The sequence below is a fragment of the Chaetodon auriga genome, chromosome 11, assembly GCF_051107435.1.
Source record: "Chaetodon auriga isolate fChaAug3 chromosome 11, fChaAug3.hap1, whole genome shotgun sequence".
In the NCBI taxonomy this organism is placed as follows: Eukaryota; Metazoa; Chordata; class Actinopteri; order Chaetodontiformes; family Chaetodontidae; genus Chaetodon; species Chaetodon auriga.
The window spans coordinates 9,962,614-9,980,286 of record NC_135084.1 but is presented as its reverse complement, the minus strand read 5'-3'; the positions used below and the strand labels follow the sequence as shown (position 1 = coordinate 9,980,286).

Here is a 17,673-nt window from a genome sequence, read left to right as displayed (position 1 = left end):
TAACGTTATCGATTCAGGTAAAGTCATCCTGAACATCTGTGCTCACAAAACGAATGATTACTGCTAAGAAACAACATTATGGTCCTATGGGTAAGTCATCATTTGTAAATAACACGTTACAGAAGGGTAAAAACACATTTGGTCGATATAACTTCGTGTGAACAGACTACATTTAAATGAACAACAGATTTCATACCGCCAACAGTTTTGAATGTTTGTCAGGATGTGACAGCACGGCATACGTCATATCGTGTGTCGTCCAATCACAGCAAAGCCAGTGCGAATCGGAGCTTGCGTTGGGCAACTCTCGGCGAAAAAATAACGCGGAAATACTGAGTACGGTAAGAAAGTGACTGCCCCTCTCTGTTCTAAAACGGGGTACTAGAGTTATGGAGTTTAAGGTTGATTATCGATCGTGACAGCGAAATTTCTACAGACTTGCGAGAGAATGCGACTGTCCATTGATAGGACCCCACCAGAATCCAACGCTGTGGCCGCTACCATGGAAACGAGTTGTGTATTGGAAAAGCCTGTATTAATCTCGACATTAAATGTTGTCGAATTGTACCGAAATAATATTTTAATCAGAAAATAGCCACTCCAATATCAAATCAACATTGTTTGTTTTGTTTTAGCATACAATGGCGAATATTTATGCAGAATTTGTTTATTTTTTGTTAGGCAATGCTATAAGTCTCACTATCTGAGTCGTGTCGAGCAAAGGCGATTAACATGGGAGCAGCAAGATATCGTTTTCTATCAAATTTCGCGCAACAAGAAGTCTAAAGGATACCATAGTCGCTTATAACAAGTCTTACAAGTCTGTTACCAAGCGACTTCTGTCATATTAGGCTGCCGACAATGGTCCTACGGTGAACCTGCTGTGCCAGTGTTTTCAGATATCACAGTTTAAGTGATGTCTCGACTCGTCAAGAAGTCGCCATCTCTTTGTACGGATCTGCCACTGGACAACACTGACATTTGCAACAAGCTTCATTTGCTTTGGCAGCTTTTGAGATCATGCTTCGGTCCGACAGGTAGACTAAAACAAATTCATAACAACATTGGAGGGCACGTTGTGACCACCTCAGCCTCCTCAGTTCTCCTTCCAGCCATTTCCTCCTCACAGCCTTTCATCAACCTGATAAAAACCTCCATTCTCAACCACGTTTCTCGTTTTAGTGATTGTGGTTTGTTTGCTGCCATTTTTTGTCTGTCTCTCATTGAGCAAGCAAAGCAGTCTGGCCTCAGATATAATGTGGCTATCGGAGTGAACAAGCACTTGCTGAGTCTGTGCACCAGTTACTTACAACGAGAGGACTGCGGCTGTAAAGTGAAGCTCGACTTCTGCAGCAGCGACAACTTGATCAAATTAGCTCGCAGCATTATCTCCAGTAAACCAGCATGTGTGCTAACTGAGGGGGAGGCACTTCACATCAGCAAGTTGGTTGTACAAGCTTTTTTGCTGACTGTTCCGTGTAACAGCCCCGGTATAGTCAGACTTGGTAAAATAGTGACTGTCTCTGCTGAAGGCCACTCTGTGCTAAACTCTGCAGTGTTTCCAGGTTTACTGGTGGACATGCCTGATGTCTTTTTCCTCAATAAAGTCCAGAACCTGCAGTCAAATCCACTGCGCGTGGTGTTGTTCAGTGCATCTCTTGCAGGAGATCTTTCTGAACTTGGAGACGGAATAATTGAGGTGCACCCGGGTGTAGACACGGACTCGCAGATCCTGCATCAGCTCCTGGAGCTTGGCAAACAGGTGATTAAAAATGAGGTGAAGCTCTTTGTGTGCCAAAAGGTCGTACACCCAGTCCTACAGCAATACCTGAGGAGTCATGGTATCGTAGTAATAGAGAGACTGGGAATCACTCTCATGGAGCCACTCACTCAGCTGACAGGTAGGCCTCTAAATGTTATAAGGCCAAGTTAATATCATGTAGACAAGCCTTTAGAAACCACAGGACTTTTAAATTGGTTTTGAAATCTCTAATTTTCTATATATATGAAAATGTTTTATCCAACTTTGAAGCTACTCAAAAATTTAGAGGGCAAATGGGAATACTGGGGGTCAGAATACTGGAATGTGTGTAAATGTAAAGATAAAAGCGTGAGATCCTCTTTCATTTCTGCCCACTTTAACAAATAGGTGCTCAGCCTGTGGCCACACTGCATACCATGATCCCAGCCAAAGCCTATGGGAAGGTGAGGGATCTCACTGTTAAGCAGTTTGGATCTAAGAGAATGCTGCATTTACATCCTCCTGGGGAGTCAGCAGTCTGTACAATGATCCTCTGCCACAGGAACGAGACAATGTTAAGTGAGGTGAAGGTAAGATAAAGGGAGGCATGGAGGGGCCGTACTGTTGGCGTCCAGGCTTTAAGTTCATTCTGTTCAGATGAACTGATGTGTTCTGTTTGTGCGTCGGTTAAAGGTGGTGTGTCAGAAGACAGAACATGTGCTGAGGCTCACCTTGAGGGAACCATCTGCCTTAGTTGGAGGTGGGTGTACTGAGACCCACTTGGCCGCTTACATCAGACAAAAGGTGAGATCCAACATTCAGTATTAAACCAGTCCACTATTATTGATTCCACATAGCTTCACAGCAGCCTCATTAAGACACGTCTTGATTCTGCCATATTTTTAGAGCATGAATGAAGTCGCAGAGACAGTATCAGCTCTACGGTGCTCACAGACAGAGTACTGTCTCGGGGTGGAGGGATTCTGCCGCTCTCTGGAGTCTGTGGCTGCAGGTCTGGAGCACGATGGAGGGAATTCTTTGATCGACCTGACTCATGCTCACCACTGGACTCTCCCTGCAGATGTCATGAAAGGACACATGGAGGATAACTTGGGCTTCTGTGGCTGTGGACTGGTGCAAAGTAGCCTAAATCAGAAGTGGAGTTATCTAAACACTAAATACTCACAGTTCTCACCCGCTCCACTGCCGAGGGACACTACAGTGCAGCCACGTGTGCTTGACTCCTTCACGGCTAAACTCAACGCATTGCAGGTTGCTGTAGAAACTGCTAATCTCGCACTTGATGTGCGATATGTAATTCAGGATATGAACTAGCAGAATGGACATTTTATCCCAGGTGGATCTCTGGTTTGTGATGATCAGAATGAGGAATGAATGCTGTTTTTATTTTTCAAAGTAATATTCAGTTCAGACACTAGATGTTAGCATTGCCTTGAGTGAAAATCTGATTGAACCCTGGTGTGGGTCATTGAGAATGTCCTATTGTCCTCTATCATGTTGTTGTCTTGTAGTTTACCTCTTTGTGAAGATACTAATTGTCCTACGTGTCAGTAATAAAATGGTAATTTTACAATCAAGTACTGATTACTATGCTGATTGCTTTTATTTATCTGCTACCCTTTTGTGAACTTTCCAGCCACTTTAAAATGATGTTTGCGAGACGATACAAATTCAGAATTCAGCTCCAAGGGAAGTTATTAGGCAAAGTTTTACGACCAGACAGACCATGGCTGTGGCTGTGGCTCCAGAGGTAGAGCAAGTCATCCTCTAGTCAGAAGGTCAGTGGTTGGATCACCCAGTCCAAATATCCTTGGGCAAGACACTAAACTCGCCCACACACTCACACACTGATTGTGCCTGATGGTGTGGGCTGAGTGAGTGTGTGAAACATTACAATGTATTGCTCATGATGAGCAGCTGGGCACCACTGCCTCTGCCATCGTGAATATGATGTGTTGTGAAGCGCCCAGTGTGAACTCAGAGGGAGTAATCTGCTCTTCTCCAGCATAGAGCCGTCACCTTAGATTTGGAGGTGCTGATTCTCAACCCATAGACATTTTGCTGCTTTGCACTTTCCTGCAACCTACACCAGTGCACACTGAATGGCATGGTGTGATGAAGCCAGTACAACCACATCGTCTGCATAAAGCAATTCTGAGGTCCCCATACCAGACACTTTCTTCCCCCCAACTGCACCTTGCTACCAAGGAGTTTCTTCACTAGCTCAGAGACCTCCACATGTGAGACTTCCCACAAGCCCTCAAACTCTGCCTCCTCCATAGAGGACATGATTCAAAAGTTCCTCAAAGTGCACTTTCCACTTCTTCACAATGTCCCCAGTCCAGGCCAGTAGTTCTCCTCCCTGACTTGGCACAGTCTTTCTCAATGGCCTCCGTGAACTCATCCCGCACCTGGCTGTTTCCTTTGCCCCCCCCCCCAAGCCACAGCCCCTCTGGCCTCCCAGTACCCATCTACTGATTAAGAAGACCCCCAGCGAGGTGGAAAGGCCTCCTCGCCGCTCATATCCTCCAGCAGGTTCTTAGGTTGCTACCACGACAGACACAGATGACCTTCTGATCACAACTCCTACTAGACACTTCCACAATGGAGGCTTTGAAAATTGCCCACTCGGATTCCATGTCTCCAACCTACCCTGGGATGCACGAGAAATTCTTCCAGAGGTGGGAGTTGAAGACCTCGTGGACAGGGTCCCCCGCCGGACGTTCCAGGAATGGGATCTGTTATGTGTTTTATAGAAGTTATTTGCAGTTTGTATGTCTAGTTTTGCATAAAAATAAACTTTTATTTCTTCTCACAAAATCTCTTCTGTTGTGCACCAGGGTTTTCTGTTAATGTCTCTTTGCAAGTTTCTTCCGTGGCAGTTTTAAAGAACGAGTTAATCTGTTATACTGCTTTTGTACAGGACAGCAACAATCGCAAGTAACATCAAAACAGACTTTTCTGCAGTGAAATGAAAAAAATCTGTTTTGAAATACAACAGTAGGAGTGGAGGTTGTCTTGCTTGTCTTCGGCTGTTCATTCAGTCCTCGTCTGCCCTTACACGGTGAACGGTGCTTTTTCTCTCAGAAGATGAATGGAATCAAAGCCTTTCGTAACTTGGGGTAGTCTTTGAATTTCTCCTGGTAAAACCTGCAACAGAGGGGCAGAGGGTAACATCTGTCATTCAGAAATCTGTGACTTGCTTTAGCAAATGATTAGCTTTTCATTGGTGTCTTTGGCACCTGTGATGGTAATAGGCCCTTGGTCCAATAAAACACAGGCTAAAAACAGCAAACGAGAGTGCTGGAAGGGACCAGGTGGCTACAGCATAGCCGCACCACTCCACTATCTCTCCTGAGTAGTTGGCTCCAGACACATATTCAAACAGACCTCCTGCAGGAGTTTAAGAAGAGCACAGGTCATTACCAGCACAGACTGGGTGAGAGGTCATTCAAGTGCGATCTCTGCTTCTTACCTGTAGGAATCTTGTAAACCACTTCTCCTGGTTTCCTTAAGTTGCGTAAAATATAGTCACTATGTATATTAATGGCCATTCCAACGTAAAACAGCAGCAAACCTAGAAAAACAGTTCATTTTCAGTGTTCGTAATGTATGACACATACAAAATGATGCAGTCCCTTTCAGATTTAAAAAATGAAAGTCTTTAAAGCAAAGAATAAATATTTCTCCTACCAGTTTTATAGCGATAGTCAGCTGACCACTCATCGTCAAAGTGGGCACAGTGCAGCAGATAGTGTCCCTGCAGGAAACCGTTCAGAGAGCAGAAGAAACCTGCTGCCACCATCGCACTCAGAGGGAAAGGCTTTCCTCTGGTCAGCAGCGAATAGACAAATGTCCTGTGATTGAAGAATAGAAGATACAGCAGGTGGAAAGCGGAGCAGGATAATAATGCATGTTATCCCTGTTGGTACACACAACTAATATGTTTTATAGCCAGGCAGAGAGATTTTGTACAAATGATTTAGCATTTAAGTGAAGGGAAAGGAGGTGCCATTAAGCCCCATCAGTCATGGGAGGTTACCAATGCATTCTGCACAGTGATTTAGCCCTCACATTACAGCAGCAGGAAATCTCCTCTCCAAAGCTCCTTTCTCAGTGTCTCCATCTGAAAATGTGTAATTTGTCTTTAGAAGCTATTGGTACAATTACAAAAGAGATGATAATACCCCATTTTGGTTGTTTTCTGTCTGGAAGTACAAAATGATGGGCTGCAATCCTTAGAACTACATTCAGAAAATGAGTTTGAACTGAATCTATTCAGTTCGTTTCATTGTTGACAGGTGATCAGTGCCATCGTAAACCAGTATGGAGAGGAAGTCTTCCAATGAATGTAACTAGATCCTTCATGAATATATTAATTCAGAGTACCCATAAACTATAAGTATAGTTTTGATGCTCATAATGTACAAAAGTAGGCTAAGTATATATAAGGAAAATTAAAAATTAAGCCAATGTAAGAAATGCAAGTTATAATACAATAAGTGTGACGATATGAAACAAAATATTTGTAAATATAAGAAGAACTATAAACCTCATCAAAACATTGTAATGAACAAAGTTAAATATAATTGCTTGTATTTTGAATGAATGGATACATTTTCACACTCCCCTTCACACACACATTAACTGGCTAAAACCAGACTTCTGTCTCTCTTTTTACCTTTGAATGTAGTGCATGCAAAAGGTCCCAAGCAGCAGGTATTTCCCCATACTGGAGGGTTTGTGCGAGGTGAACAGCAAAAGCAGGGGGATCAGGAGAGCTGGCATCTCCTGGAGGAACCAGGCTAATCTGGCCGGGATCGTCCGAGGCAGAGGAGAGAGTCCCATGTGGCGCCCATAGGCGGGCTGTGTTTTCCTGTGATGGACCAGGTGCCCGAGTCCTGTGAGGATCATCCCACAGCTCAGATAGTTGACCAAGTCTCCATAGCAGTGCATCTCGCAGGTCTGTGCCTCAAGGTCGCTGAGTGCTGAAGTGATCTTTCTCTCTCATAAACTAATGTTAAGAGTCTGTATGACATTACACAAATGTAAACAGCCTCTTTGACTCCTCCCAAAGCAAATGAGAGAGAGGTGTGTCAGGCGGCTGAACTACGAGCACTCGCTTTCTCACAGTGTGGGTACAAACATTGCTGGGCATGAGGTTATGATTGTCCTGTCCACCTTACAATGTAGCTTCAGCAGGAGTGAACAGACTTGGAGGGAATATTACATTAATACATACATTAATCTGTGTTGGTCTTTGTTTGTGGTTTGAAATGTACAACCAAGTGTTCATTTAAGGAATAATTAGAGTACAGTAGTGTAATTAACATGATCCTCGAGCGGAAAGTGGCAAGATCACAAACACCAAAACATTCGTGCTACTGTAGATCATCAGAAGTGTAACCTGTTCTTCCTGATCCTAACCCTGACTTGGCTTAAGGTGTCTTTGAAAACATTATGCAGCAACTGAATTTTGCTGGAGGGTAAAATCTGCCCAACAATCCTGCAATAAATCCTCCCTTCATGAAGGTTAGAATGTTGAGTTTCTGTTGAAACTATTTTAGAGAAGTGTTGAATTAACTTTATCATTTTAGAGGATGTAGCTTTTTATTTTTTTTGTCCGCTTCATCTGTATCAATGAGGACAAGTTAAATAACAAACACACCTCTGTGGATAATGCAATTTGAAGATTTACTGAAGGACTGTTGTATTAGACTGCATTAGTTTCAGCTAGTTGTACCTAATAAACTGGCAACTGAGTGTATATACACGAAACATACACTGCTATCTGGTCAGTTTTTTGTTCCTGAAATGAAGGAACAGTGTGTTCACTTTGCTATATTCCTCCAGCCACCTGGCTCCCTCTGCTGGAGACATTTCAAACTGTAACTTGACACTGAATAAATAGTATACGCATGATGACTATCTTAGAAGTATATGCAACAATGCATAAACACATTAATATACATGTTTGACAGTTGAAAACTGCAGTTTACAACCAAACTAACAGTCCATGCTTCATCTGCTGTGATGCTAAAAAATAAAACAGCCTACTAATCCATTGCAATAGTGGAGGAATAAACATGTAATAAAAAAAATGATATGCAAACACAAAGTTAGTTTTCTGTGTGACTGTAAATACTTGAAGAACAAGACACCAGAGCAGACATGCTTTTCAGTACATTTTACTTGTTTTGTAACATGAATCCACGGCCTCATCTGAAGAGCCTTTTGGGATGCTTTGTCAGTGGAACCTGAGATAAAAATAACTCCATTTAGGGAGTAGTTAAGTAGTATATTTTAGGTTTTTGACGTGTAAGTTCCTACTCTCTAAGCAAGAGAAAATAATACAAAAACAATTTCCTAAAAGACAAACAAATATCCATAAACAGAAAATGAACAGTGTTGAGGTTCAGCCTTTGTCTCTCTACAGGAATGAGGTGAGGTGGAGAAAATAGAACAGCACTCCCTGCTGGAGACAGGAGATAACAGTTGGTGCCCTTTTAGACCAACAGATGAAGGGGACAGGTCACACACTCCTGGAGTGCTGGGTGAGCTGGAGACACTGTTGGGCCTTAGGCAAGGGGGGGGGGGGGGGGGGGGGGACATGTGGAAAAACAAAAACTGAAAGAACACGTTCGGAAATAAGACTAAAAGTGAGAATACGCTTTAAATGTATATGTGCAACAGTGATCAAAGGCACAATAGCACAGTGTGTCATGCTTTGCTAGTTCCCTTGAATTAACGTCAGTCACTTGGTTCAGCCAGACATTATAGCTTAATGCTAAGTCGCCTCTCATGGTGCCCAGAGGGATGTTCGAGGACTGCATCCTTTCAGTGGGAATACTTGACTTCAGCAGCAAAAGTCAGTGAGTGATACTCAAATATCAGAGGACAGGACAGCAGACATTGCTTGCTGCTTATATCATATTGTCGTTGAAAGCCTCTACTGCCACTATGAATCATCAAGTTTTTTGCATTCAGCTTTTGTTTGCAGCTTGTTAATCTATGAAAAGTATTTCAGGCAGCAGGACTACATGACACTACGAACACTATCTTTTGTTAAGAACTGCGATCCTCATGCTTGACATTTCATAATAGAAATATGCTCTTTTTTCTTTTATGCAGAATCAGGTCCAATAAAATAAGAGCAGGGAGCAACATCTGTCACATGGTTAGATTCTTAAAACCTTTTAGCAAAGCATTATGACTTTGTGCTGATATTAAAACTCAGGCCATCCATTTCTCGTTTTAACTACTGCCTCAGGAGTGAGTGTGAACTGAATTCTCATACGCTGAGACGTAAACCTTTGAATTAGGATGAGGACTTCAATCTTACCAATAAGGTTTGGCGTTCTTCAATCAAAAACAGAAGTTACTACAAAGGGAACAGATACAGTAACAGTCCCTGCGATTTAACTGGACCATCTAGAACAAAACAGAGGCTTTGCTGCTCTTACAGAACTGAATACATAACAAAAGGCATTTTCTACAACTCTGGCAAAAAAAAAAAAAAAAGAAGAAGAAATCTTCACTCGGTTTTCTGACAGTTCAATAACTACAGATTGAAGGTGGCAGTGTAAACAAATACTAGAGGTGTCAGTGTTGGGAGCAATTTCAACAGTATCCAGCTTTGATTACATTTCTGTAGAAGTCGTCTGGCCCTTGCAAAAACACATCTATAATGCTACAATAATATCACCAGAGTCTGGGAGCAGTGTTGCACACACTAATTTACTGGGCGAACCGTGTTGATGGGCTGAGAGCTAAACTGACAACACTGCTTTTGTTCAACTCTACACACCATTTGAGTAAATATCATCACGTCTAATAAAAACGACTAAAAAAAAGGGAGAAATAAAAGGAATAAAATGTGGATAAAAGATAATATTTAATAAACTCAGAGTAATAAAGTTTTTGGTTTTGTACAGTCGGGGGGTTAGTGAACTTTGTTGGGTGCAGCCCTTTGTTAGCAACTACAACATATGTTGAGCGATGGTAGTAATTACCTATGACACTTCTCGAAGTTTAAGTCGCGTCTCGCTTGAAGCAGTCAGTCAAAACACTCATTTCATTTTCATCTGGCAAAGTTTCAGTATTCTCCGTTAAGATCTGCAGTTTTATTTTCATTCCTTTTCTGAGGCAAATTACATGAGCACAGATCGCCAAGAGTCCAAATGTAACGATTGCATTATTATAACTCAAATCCATCGGTTTGTCAGGGGAAAAAAAGGGGGGGGGGGCTGAGAGGACAGCTACAGTCCTTGCAAAAGTCTAAATAAGTCTCCCGAGAGTTACTCTAAGTCAAACTAATACGCACTCTTCCCACCTATCTCCTCTAACCATGTGCTCCTACATAATCTCAAAACTGCACTTCAAACAAATTGTTTCAACCAAAAGCTCTGAGACACACTTCAAACTGAGGGTGGAGAAAGGCGGAGGAGAGCTGAGAGAGAGAGACAGAGAGAGAAGACTGTATTGGCTTCGAGTGTCTAGGTCCTTCCTGCAAATAGTGGGCGTAACTGGGGGTGGGGTGAGAGGGAGGGTGTCTGGGTTGGGTTATGGCGATAGATAGTAAGGGCAGGGTGACGGCGCTGCAGTGGCCCCTGCGAAAGTCGACCTCAATGAACGATGAGCGCCCCGGCAGCGTAACTCACGGAGCTGTCCTGCCAGTTCCTGCACTCACTGGACTGGGCGTAGTTCAGGAAAGAGAAGTTCATTTCTAAACCAGACTTCCTCAGCTCCGCCACAGCCTGCAAAACAGTAACATCAGTAGCATCCACTTGGTTACTGATTCACACAGCGTGCAGCATGCCACACACACACATACAGACACACAGATATCTCCACATGTTCAAGCGGTGTGCATGAGGCTGCTGTAAGAGTGATACTTCATACGTAACAAGACTGAAAACACAAGCACAGGAGCGTAAGGAACAGATGAAACTGTGTGTTTATCTGCTCTCATGCGTGCTACAGTCATTCACATGTCTGGCTAAATGGCTTCCTTCCAACAGTACTAAGTGTGACTTCCACTGCCAAGAAGTATGTTATTCACTAACTACACTAGTCTGTTACAGATTGTGCTAAAACAAAATACCAGTCTGACCTTTACTCCTTGTCATACTTGAATCAGAGGGGCTAACTATCTCCATACTGCAGCCCAAGAACAATCCTGTTTCTTTATTTCCATGTATCCTATAAGGATAATTAACTTCTATGGATGCTGACTTTTTACCTGGGACATGTAGCTTAGCCTCAGTCTTTCAGCATGATGTAGTGTATGTAGACAACAACTGCATATTTAGGTTAGGATCTTCTTTAAAATGAGTCAGCTGGAATCAGGTGAGATAAGATCAAGATGATCATTTCTAAATGAACAGTTATGAGCTAGAAACAAGAAGCTCCTTTTGTTTGTCTGTCTGAAATCAAGGACTTGCTGTATCAAAAATTACAAAGAATTTTGGGTGGTAACTGTGCCACAGCTATCATGATAAACTGCATGTGCGAGAACAGACAGCTTGATGCAGAGGCACTGCAACTGTGGAGAGGGGTGGGACTGCACTGCCTGTAAGGTGAGCCGGGAGCTAAGCAAAAAGTCTACAGAGCGCCTATTAACATGTCTACACAATGTTAAACACCAATACACCTGGTGAGGCTCTTCTTCTGTGATACTTACATTTAGCAGCACTCCAATCGGGTGGCGCCCACAGATGGTGTTGCGGTACTTCTTCAAGTAGTTGGTGAAAGACATGGGATCAAGCTGTTCTATAATGCCCATCCCCTTCACGAGCAGAGACACAAAGGTTACACAGCTTTAATGCAAAGCACAGACAACTTAGATCTTCAGAGAAATCCATTTCTCCAGAAACTCCATTTCTGACCTGCAACGGCTTCATCCTCTCTGCCCCTCTATATTTGAACTTTGTGAATTTTTAGCTGGCACATTAAAGTAAATAGTCGCATTAAGAGCACATTAGGTACTCAAAATGCATTATCTAAGTATCATGGGTCTGGCTCATTGTGACATGAATGCAAATTTAATATGTGCTTCATTACCAACAGCTGTGCATGTGGCTGTGGATGATCAAAAACAGTTCTTTACACTAAATTTTAACCCACAGCTGATCTCACGTTTGGATCAAACATATCTTGTGCTTACCATTTTATCAAGATGCTCAATAGACCTGTAGATCTCCCCTTGAGATTCATCATAGTATGTGTAGCGGAACCGCTGACCTTCAAAAGAGAAACAGATATCACAGCTATGACCATTAAAGCCAAATTGATCACAATATTATATACACTGTACTTTTAATGGCAGAAGAATCTCACACACTCAGTATTTGTCTGTACCTACCCCAGTGGCAGAAGTCAGAGGAGATAATGAAAAGGTTGGAGGGGTCTGCCAGGTACTTGCTGAGCAGCTTCCCATATTCCTGTTCCTTAGACTCACTCAGGGCACCCACAAGCACAGGGACGATGCTAAACTCGTCTTTGTGGCTGCAACATCAGATTATGGAATTAATGTCAGTGCAATAATTGCGCCTCACTGTCATAACTCAGTACAATGGGCATGGATGGAAATAAAGTCAGCACTAATTCATTTTTAACAGCACATCCATCAGTGAGAATGGGAACTTTAACCTCTGGTCCACTTCATGATCAGCTGACACTGGTGAGCTGCACCTTTACACCCATTGTGCAACACCCAGGTCACTGTTTCTTGTCAGTCAACACCAAAGGTTTCGGTTAATCTTGTATGAATGATTACGCGCTGAGCTAATGTGCTTGGTTCACTTCACACTACCTGATCACTGTTTTCCTGAACCAAGAAAATGCCTTTGGCTCCTGCCAACCCAACAGAAGGCTATATCAATTATGCATATCACACTTTGCATGTGTCGCTGCACTAATGTGATTTTAGTTTATAGTATGTACAGAAGTAAAAGAGGTCTTCTATTGCCTTCTTGTTTTGTCAAGGCTTTGGTGTCCTGTGGAATTCTTGACCTTTGTTTTCCATTAGCAGGTCCCTGTTTTGTTTATGTTGGGCGAGCACACGTGACACATATTCCTGCCAATTGTATCATGCTACTCCAGTGATCTACAGGTGGTGATGACACGTCAAAAATGGCAGACTGTGAGCAAGACAACACTGAATACACTGATAACTTGTAGTTTTAGAGTAAAGCTCGACGGGCACTTGTAAGAAAAAGCATCATTCTGTGAGAACGCTCCCTCTGAAAGTGTACAGTGTCAATGCTCTAGTTCAACGAGTGCCACTCCAATGTGCATTACCTCTCCATGGCTTTAGCAGTGTAAGGCAAGTGCATTTCAATACTGTGCTCATCTTCATCTGTCTGCAGACTCATCCGCTCAAACAACCCAGTTTTCCAGAGGTCAGCATAAACTGTAAAAGAGAGGTGAGTTTCACTTTAACTTCTGCACATTATCATGACCACGTCTACTGATTATGGCATTTTTGGAGCAGCACGCTCTTTTGAAATGGGAATCCTGATAAGTGTCTCACTGAGCAAAACCTTATAATTGAGAAAGCCTTAACGTTAAGAGTCAGGGAACTGTCTGGTCCCTGGAGGATGATTAAAACTGTATCGCCTCCCAAGACAGCTTGAGGTCTGCATGTTGGAGCTCTGGTCAGGCCAGACTATAATAATCCCAATCAAGAAGGGTTAAACTTAGCTCTGTGCTTTTTTTCCCAATTTTTTAGGTGCAATGATCCAGAATGCCTGAAAAAAAGGTGTCTGTCTCATTTGGTGTTGGGCATGTTTGCAATGCAAACTGTAGTTCTGTTAATCCCTCACGTCTCCTAAAATACCCTACTAAATAATTAACCAGTTAGCCTGTGTCAACGTGACATTGAGCGATAAATACACACACACACAAAAGAAACAACATTATGAGTGAAAACAGTGAATACCCTTCTGGTCGATTCTCAGGTCATAGAGAGGTGTTCTATAGATTTCTGCAGGTGACAGGGCACAGCGGGAGAGGGGCACATGGTGTGAAGGTCCCAGGATGAACACCCTACGACTGGAGGGCAACAAAACATTATCTCATTTACTCTGTTGACAAAAGGCCCACCGCCAGCACTAGACCCTACTATCTTAACTAACATCCGTTCATGTGGGGGGGAAATGAAGATAAGAAACAGTCATACAAAACATTTTCTTGAACAGAGGTAGAAAACTGAATGACTTACGTAACAGAAGGATCAACCTGCTTGTAGGCATGTGCTGCACAAGCACCACAGTAGGTATAGCCAGCATGCCTGCAAACAAAAACATGTCGAATTAGAACGAGACGGCCTCACTGATGCCTTTTGACATGTTCAGATTGTATCTTCCTTCCATTTGTCACCGTGTGCTTACGGCGCTATGATGGCTCGAGCAGGTCTGATCGTGGACTGTGCTTTGGACAGCCAGTCTTCTAGTTGTGCATTCAGCTGGGATCCTGAAAAGGTCGAATTATAAAAACATGTTTTAAAAATGAGCTTATTGCAGATCACACAAACATTGTGTTGGGTTTGATAGACAGAGCAAAGCTACAAGCATTGATCAGCAAGATTAAATTCAACAGGCCACTGTCACAGTCCCCAAGGTGTGGCATCCACATTCCTCATCGGTAAATAGTTATGTACATTTTGGGTGAGAAATTGAGATAAATTAGAACGAGCTTTAACATATCCACCCCATATTCTGTACAGATAATAACCCACCTCTGATGACACCCAATACAGTTCTTCCTAATCTACCTGGATGGACCCTCTAGGTTAAACACTCAACGTTTTACTGTCAATCTAGATCCGATGATCGGTGTTCTGGTCCAGGTTAAAATAAACTCAGCTTTAAACTAGCCGACTGTGGTAGATGATCCTGAAAAAACACTGCTTGTATTAACGTGCAATTGATCAGTGTTAGTGTTTATGGGTGTCCAGAGCTGCTAACATTATGTCAACATCAATCAATCTTAGCTTAATGATCACATCATTAATTGTGCTGGAAAACCAAACATCTGGTATACTTAGTTCAATAAAACGAACACTGGGCAGATTAACGGAAGATCAGCCTCTATATGTAGTTTATGGACATATAGTCCATACAGTGTATAACCACTGTATATGTTCTGTAGAAAAAGGTTATTGCTAACAATGCAGTAAGGCCCGAATAAAAGGGATAAATAACAAGAAACTAGCGACTAGCTATTGAAATGGGGGAAGGGGTGCAACATGAACCTTCAATTTTCTGCCCTGCCCTACCCAGCAGTCCTTTGTTTCATGGCAAGTTATTTCTGCACTCAACTACAACGAGTCAGGGTCAGAGACCAAAAAGACAACGAAAATAAGAGCAGTTTGAAGTTACAATAGTTGCTAGTAGGCTGTCTTAAGAAATGTCCAGTCCTGCAACACAGCAGGTAGGCCAGGAAGTTCTGCAATATTAGCTAAATTAGCGAGTGTTAAATTGATAGCTTGTCAAAAAATGATGAGCGGCAGATGCTAGTTTGTCCTGAATCATTTCCATCGACCATGCGAGAAAGAAGTGCTGAATATGCTCAAACCAACCATGCACCAAATGGGATAACGGAGATTAGGGGGTCAATAAAAGCTAAATGTTAGCTGCTGTTAGCAGACTTTTCGTCAGATGGATTACCGTTACAACCCTAACGTTAGCTATCGCCGTCTGCTGACTTCGACAGTTTTCTCTCTCAAGATGATTAAGCTTATACAAAATAAAAAGCCAACAAAACCAATAACACACACTGCCATAAGGAAAAAACAAAACAAAAAAACAGCCAGCTAGCATGCAGCCGGCTATCGCGGACGGTGCTCTGTTGACAGTTACCCGAAGCAGAGTACCAGCTCCCGGCGTGACTTGCTTCTCTGCACACCACTCGGTTCGACATCTTGGTTCCCAAGCCGCCTATCTTGGTTTGCTTAGCTCTTGTCAGGCGAAAAAAGTAAATTTACAAAAGCCGGTGTCTGCCAACCCAGAGGAGAAACAACGCCAGCTAGCTACCTTTCTCGGAAAGACAAAGGGCAGTTCGACTGGAGACAGCTGAGCTAGCTGGCTAGCAATCTCAGTGTTCCGTCAGCTGGACGCTGTGCTGTTACCGGTTAATAAGTTAGCCGGAAACAGCAGCTAAAGTCAGTTTGTTAGACAGTCTGGCAATATTGTACTGCAGATTAGGAAAGGCACAAAATACAAAATCTTTGTAATGTGCTAATGTTAAACAGCCAGAAATGCAATAACGAGCCCAGGGGCTGTCATAGAACCACTCGGGCTCTGAGGATTACAGGGTTGTCTGTCGAGCCAGGTAAAGAGCGTCGCTGAAATGGTTATCGCAGTGACGTTAAGCGTTGTGATTGGTTGCTTGATTAGCCAGCATAAAGTGATTCGTGGAAAAATCCAGGAGGCGTAGCCGTTATTAACATGATTGTTTGATTATGAAATTGCACTGCCCGTCAGGTGAGCGGGGACAGGTTGAAAACGGTACCAGGACTTTCAGAGGGATGTAAACCAAAATTCTTCTGTTTGTTCCTCTTAAAAGAGAGAAGTGGTGTTTACTATTATCTTAAAAGAATAAGAAAATAATGAAATATTGAATAGACAGACACTCCAGTGTTTTACTCACATACTTTAGAAACTACTGTCTCTCTATAGCTGTCATTATCACAAATAAAACAGAAATGGAAAAAATCTTTTAAAAAAAAGTAAAAGAAAATGATTGATTATGTATTTTTACTTTTTCCAATCATGAGTATGTCTTGTGCATTTGTTATTACTTTTTATATCTATGTTATGTGTGTGTGGCTGTATAAACAGTTGTACTAAATTTGTATGTATGTATGAATGTATTGCATTATCCATGGAAGATGAACAGCTCCAACACCTCCTGCACAGATAGAAAGTAAAACATGATAATACAAAGTTTGCGTTCACAATAAAAGTACACAGTTTTGGCCAGTGCTATTCCACAGCATGCTGTAGGATATACCGTGCCAAAACATGCCTTGGGGCCTGTTCTTCAACACCACACTGGCATTTACACCTAAGGCTTTCCAGAAAAATTGTTGCCAAGCCCTGAAACTAAAGCCATGTTACCCAGTGGTGACATTTTAAGTAGAGCACATGCTCTGCAGTTCTTTTCAATGCTCAACCAACAGAATATCAGTGCTGGAGACATGCATTTACATCCAAATAATTTGGACAGTTTTTGTGAATGTACGTCCAAGTAGTCTTAAAGAGGTCATAGTGGTGGTCTTGAATGATAAATCTCAGGGCAGGACAGGTGTGGGTCATACCTTTTTGTCCATGAGGAAACGTATCATGCACATATCAAGTCCAACTGTACACACATTATTATATTGTTGAATAGGTATTAGTTATTGTCCTATTTTAATACCCACAGAAGGGACATACATACACAATGAAATAGAGCATTGTGGCTAAAGTTGTTTACTGTTGTTTTTATGTATGAATGCTAAACTAGAATTAATCTCAGGAATGTTTTGAGAATGAAGTTTGTGGAGCAGCAATGAAAGGGAACTGTGCATTGTGCATTTTGTTCTTAAATTTTTACTGCTTATCCATATGGCTGACATGATTGTGCCTATAAGAGTACATTTAGTACGTAACACATTCTTTTTCTTTTTTTGTAGTTGTTTGATTGTTTGATTTTTTTTGATTTTTTTTCTTTTGTGTGTGTAGGAAAAATCGAAAATTAGGTTTCCAGTGGCTTTACGAAAATTTGCAGAAAGTCACTTTTATCCTGAAATTCCAACCGGAAGTTTTTATCCCTTTTATCCTGAAAATCCAACCGGAAATTTTCATTTTGTTTTGTTTTTTAGGTCAGCGGAACTGGAGGGCGGAGAGGGGACTGCTATGTGCTGC

The 17,673-nt window shown here is 42.2% G+C and overlaps 3 protein-coding genes across 4 annotated transcripts; 1 reads left to right on the top strand and 2 right to left on the bottom strand.

The window, feature by feature from the left end:
- The first annotated feature begins 829 nt into the window (after positions 1-829).
- On the top strand, positions 830-3,339 carry mkks (MKKS centrosomal shuttling protein). 2 transcript variants are annotated; one of them, XM_076742239.1, is made up of 5 exons: positions 886-1,037; positions 1,651-1,901; positions 2,150-2,331; positions 2,435-2,545; positions 2,648-3,339. In XM_076742239.1, the coding sequence occupies exons 1-5, from the start codon at positions 1,021-1,023 to the stop codon at positions 3,074-3,076; spliced, it is 990 nt and encodes a 329-aa protein (XP_076598354.1). In that variant the 5' UTR covers positions 886-1,020; the 3' UTR covers positions 3,077-3,339. The 2 variants fall into 2 exon arrangements, with proteins under 2 accessions (XP_076598353.1, XP_076598354.1); XM_076742238.1 differs by having other exon boundaries at positions 830-1,901.
- Positions 3,340-4,608: 1,269 nt separating this feature from the next.
- srd5a2b (steroid-5-alpha-reductase, alpha polypeptide 2b) lies at positions 4,609-6,718 on the bottom strand. The gene is made up of 5 exons (XM_076743616.1): positions 6,444-6,718; positions 5,456-5,619; positions 5,238-5,339; positions 5,005-5,155; positions 4,609-4,912 (listed from the first exon to the last, which is right to left on the bottom strand). Exons 1-5 carry the CDS (start codon positions 6,716-6,718, stop codon positions 4,846-4,848), a joined length of 759 nt encoding a protein of 252 aa, XP_076599731.1. The 3' UTR covers positions 4,609-4,845.
- A 2,919-nt stretch (positions 6,719-9,637) lies between these two features.
- On the bottom strand, positions 9,638-16,116 carry memo1 (mediator of cell motility 1). The gene is made up of 9 exons (XM_076743688.1): positions 15,625-16,116; positions 14,155-14,236; positions 13,986-14,054; positions 13,704-13,816; positions 13,064-13,175; positions 12,126-12,268; positions 11,928-12,004; positions 11,445-11,549; positions 9,638-10,518 (listed from the first exon to the last, which is right to left on the bottom strand). Exons 1-9 carry the CDS (start codon positions 15,683-15,685, stop codon positions 10,387-10,389), a joined length of 894 nt encoding a protein of 297 aa, XP_076599803.1. The 5' UTR covers positions 15,686-16,116; the 3' UTR covers positions 9,638-10,386.
- Positions 16,117-17,673: the final 1,557 nt, after the last annotated feature.

Excerpts from the sequence above, each read along its gene's own strand:
- mkks (XM_076742238.1), top strand. The coding sequence starts at position 917 with ATGTCTCGACTCGTCAAGAAGTCGCCATCTCTTTGTACGGATCTGCCA. Across the intron at positions 1,902-2,149 it reads GCCACTCACTCAGCTGACAG|GTGCTCAGCCTGTGGCCACA; the intron begins GTAGGCCTCTAA and ends TTTAACAAATAG. Across the intron at positions 2,332-2,434 it reads CAATGTTAAGTGAGGTGAAG|GTGGTGTGTCAGAAGACAGA; the intron begins GTAAGATAAAGG and ends CGTCGGTTAAAG.
- srd5a2b (XM_076743616.1), bottom strand. The coding sequence starts at position 6,718 with ATGCACTGCTATGGAGACTTGGTCAACTATCTGAGCTGTGGGATGATC. Across the intron at positions 5,340-5,455 it reads TGACTATCGCTATAAAACTG|GTTTGCTGCTGTTTTACGTT; the intron begins GTAGGAGAAATA and ends CTGTTTTTCTAG. Across the intron at positions 5,156-5,237 it reads GGTTTACAAGATTCCTACAG|GAGGTCTGTTTGAATATGTG; the intron begins GTAAGAAGCAGA and ends AAACTCCTGCAG.
- memo1 (XM_076743688.1), bottom strand. The coding sequence starts at position 15,685 with ATGTCGAACCGAGTGGTGTGCAGAGAAGCAAGTCACGCCGGGAGCTGG. Across the intron at positions 13,817-13,985 it reads CAGGTTGATCCTTCTGTTAC|TCGTAGGGTGTTCATCCTGG; the intron begins GTAAGTCATTCA and ends GTTGCCCTCCAG. Across the intron at positions 10,519-11,444 it reads CGATTGGAGTGCTGCTAAAT|GCTGTGGCGGAGCTGAGGAA; the intron begins GTAAGTATCACA and ends ACTGTTTTGCAG.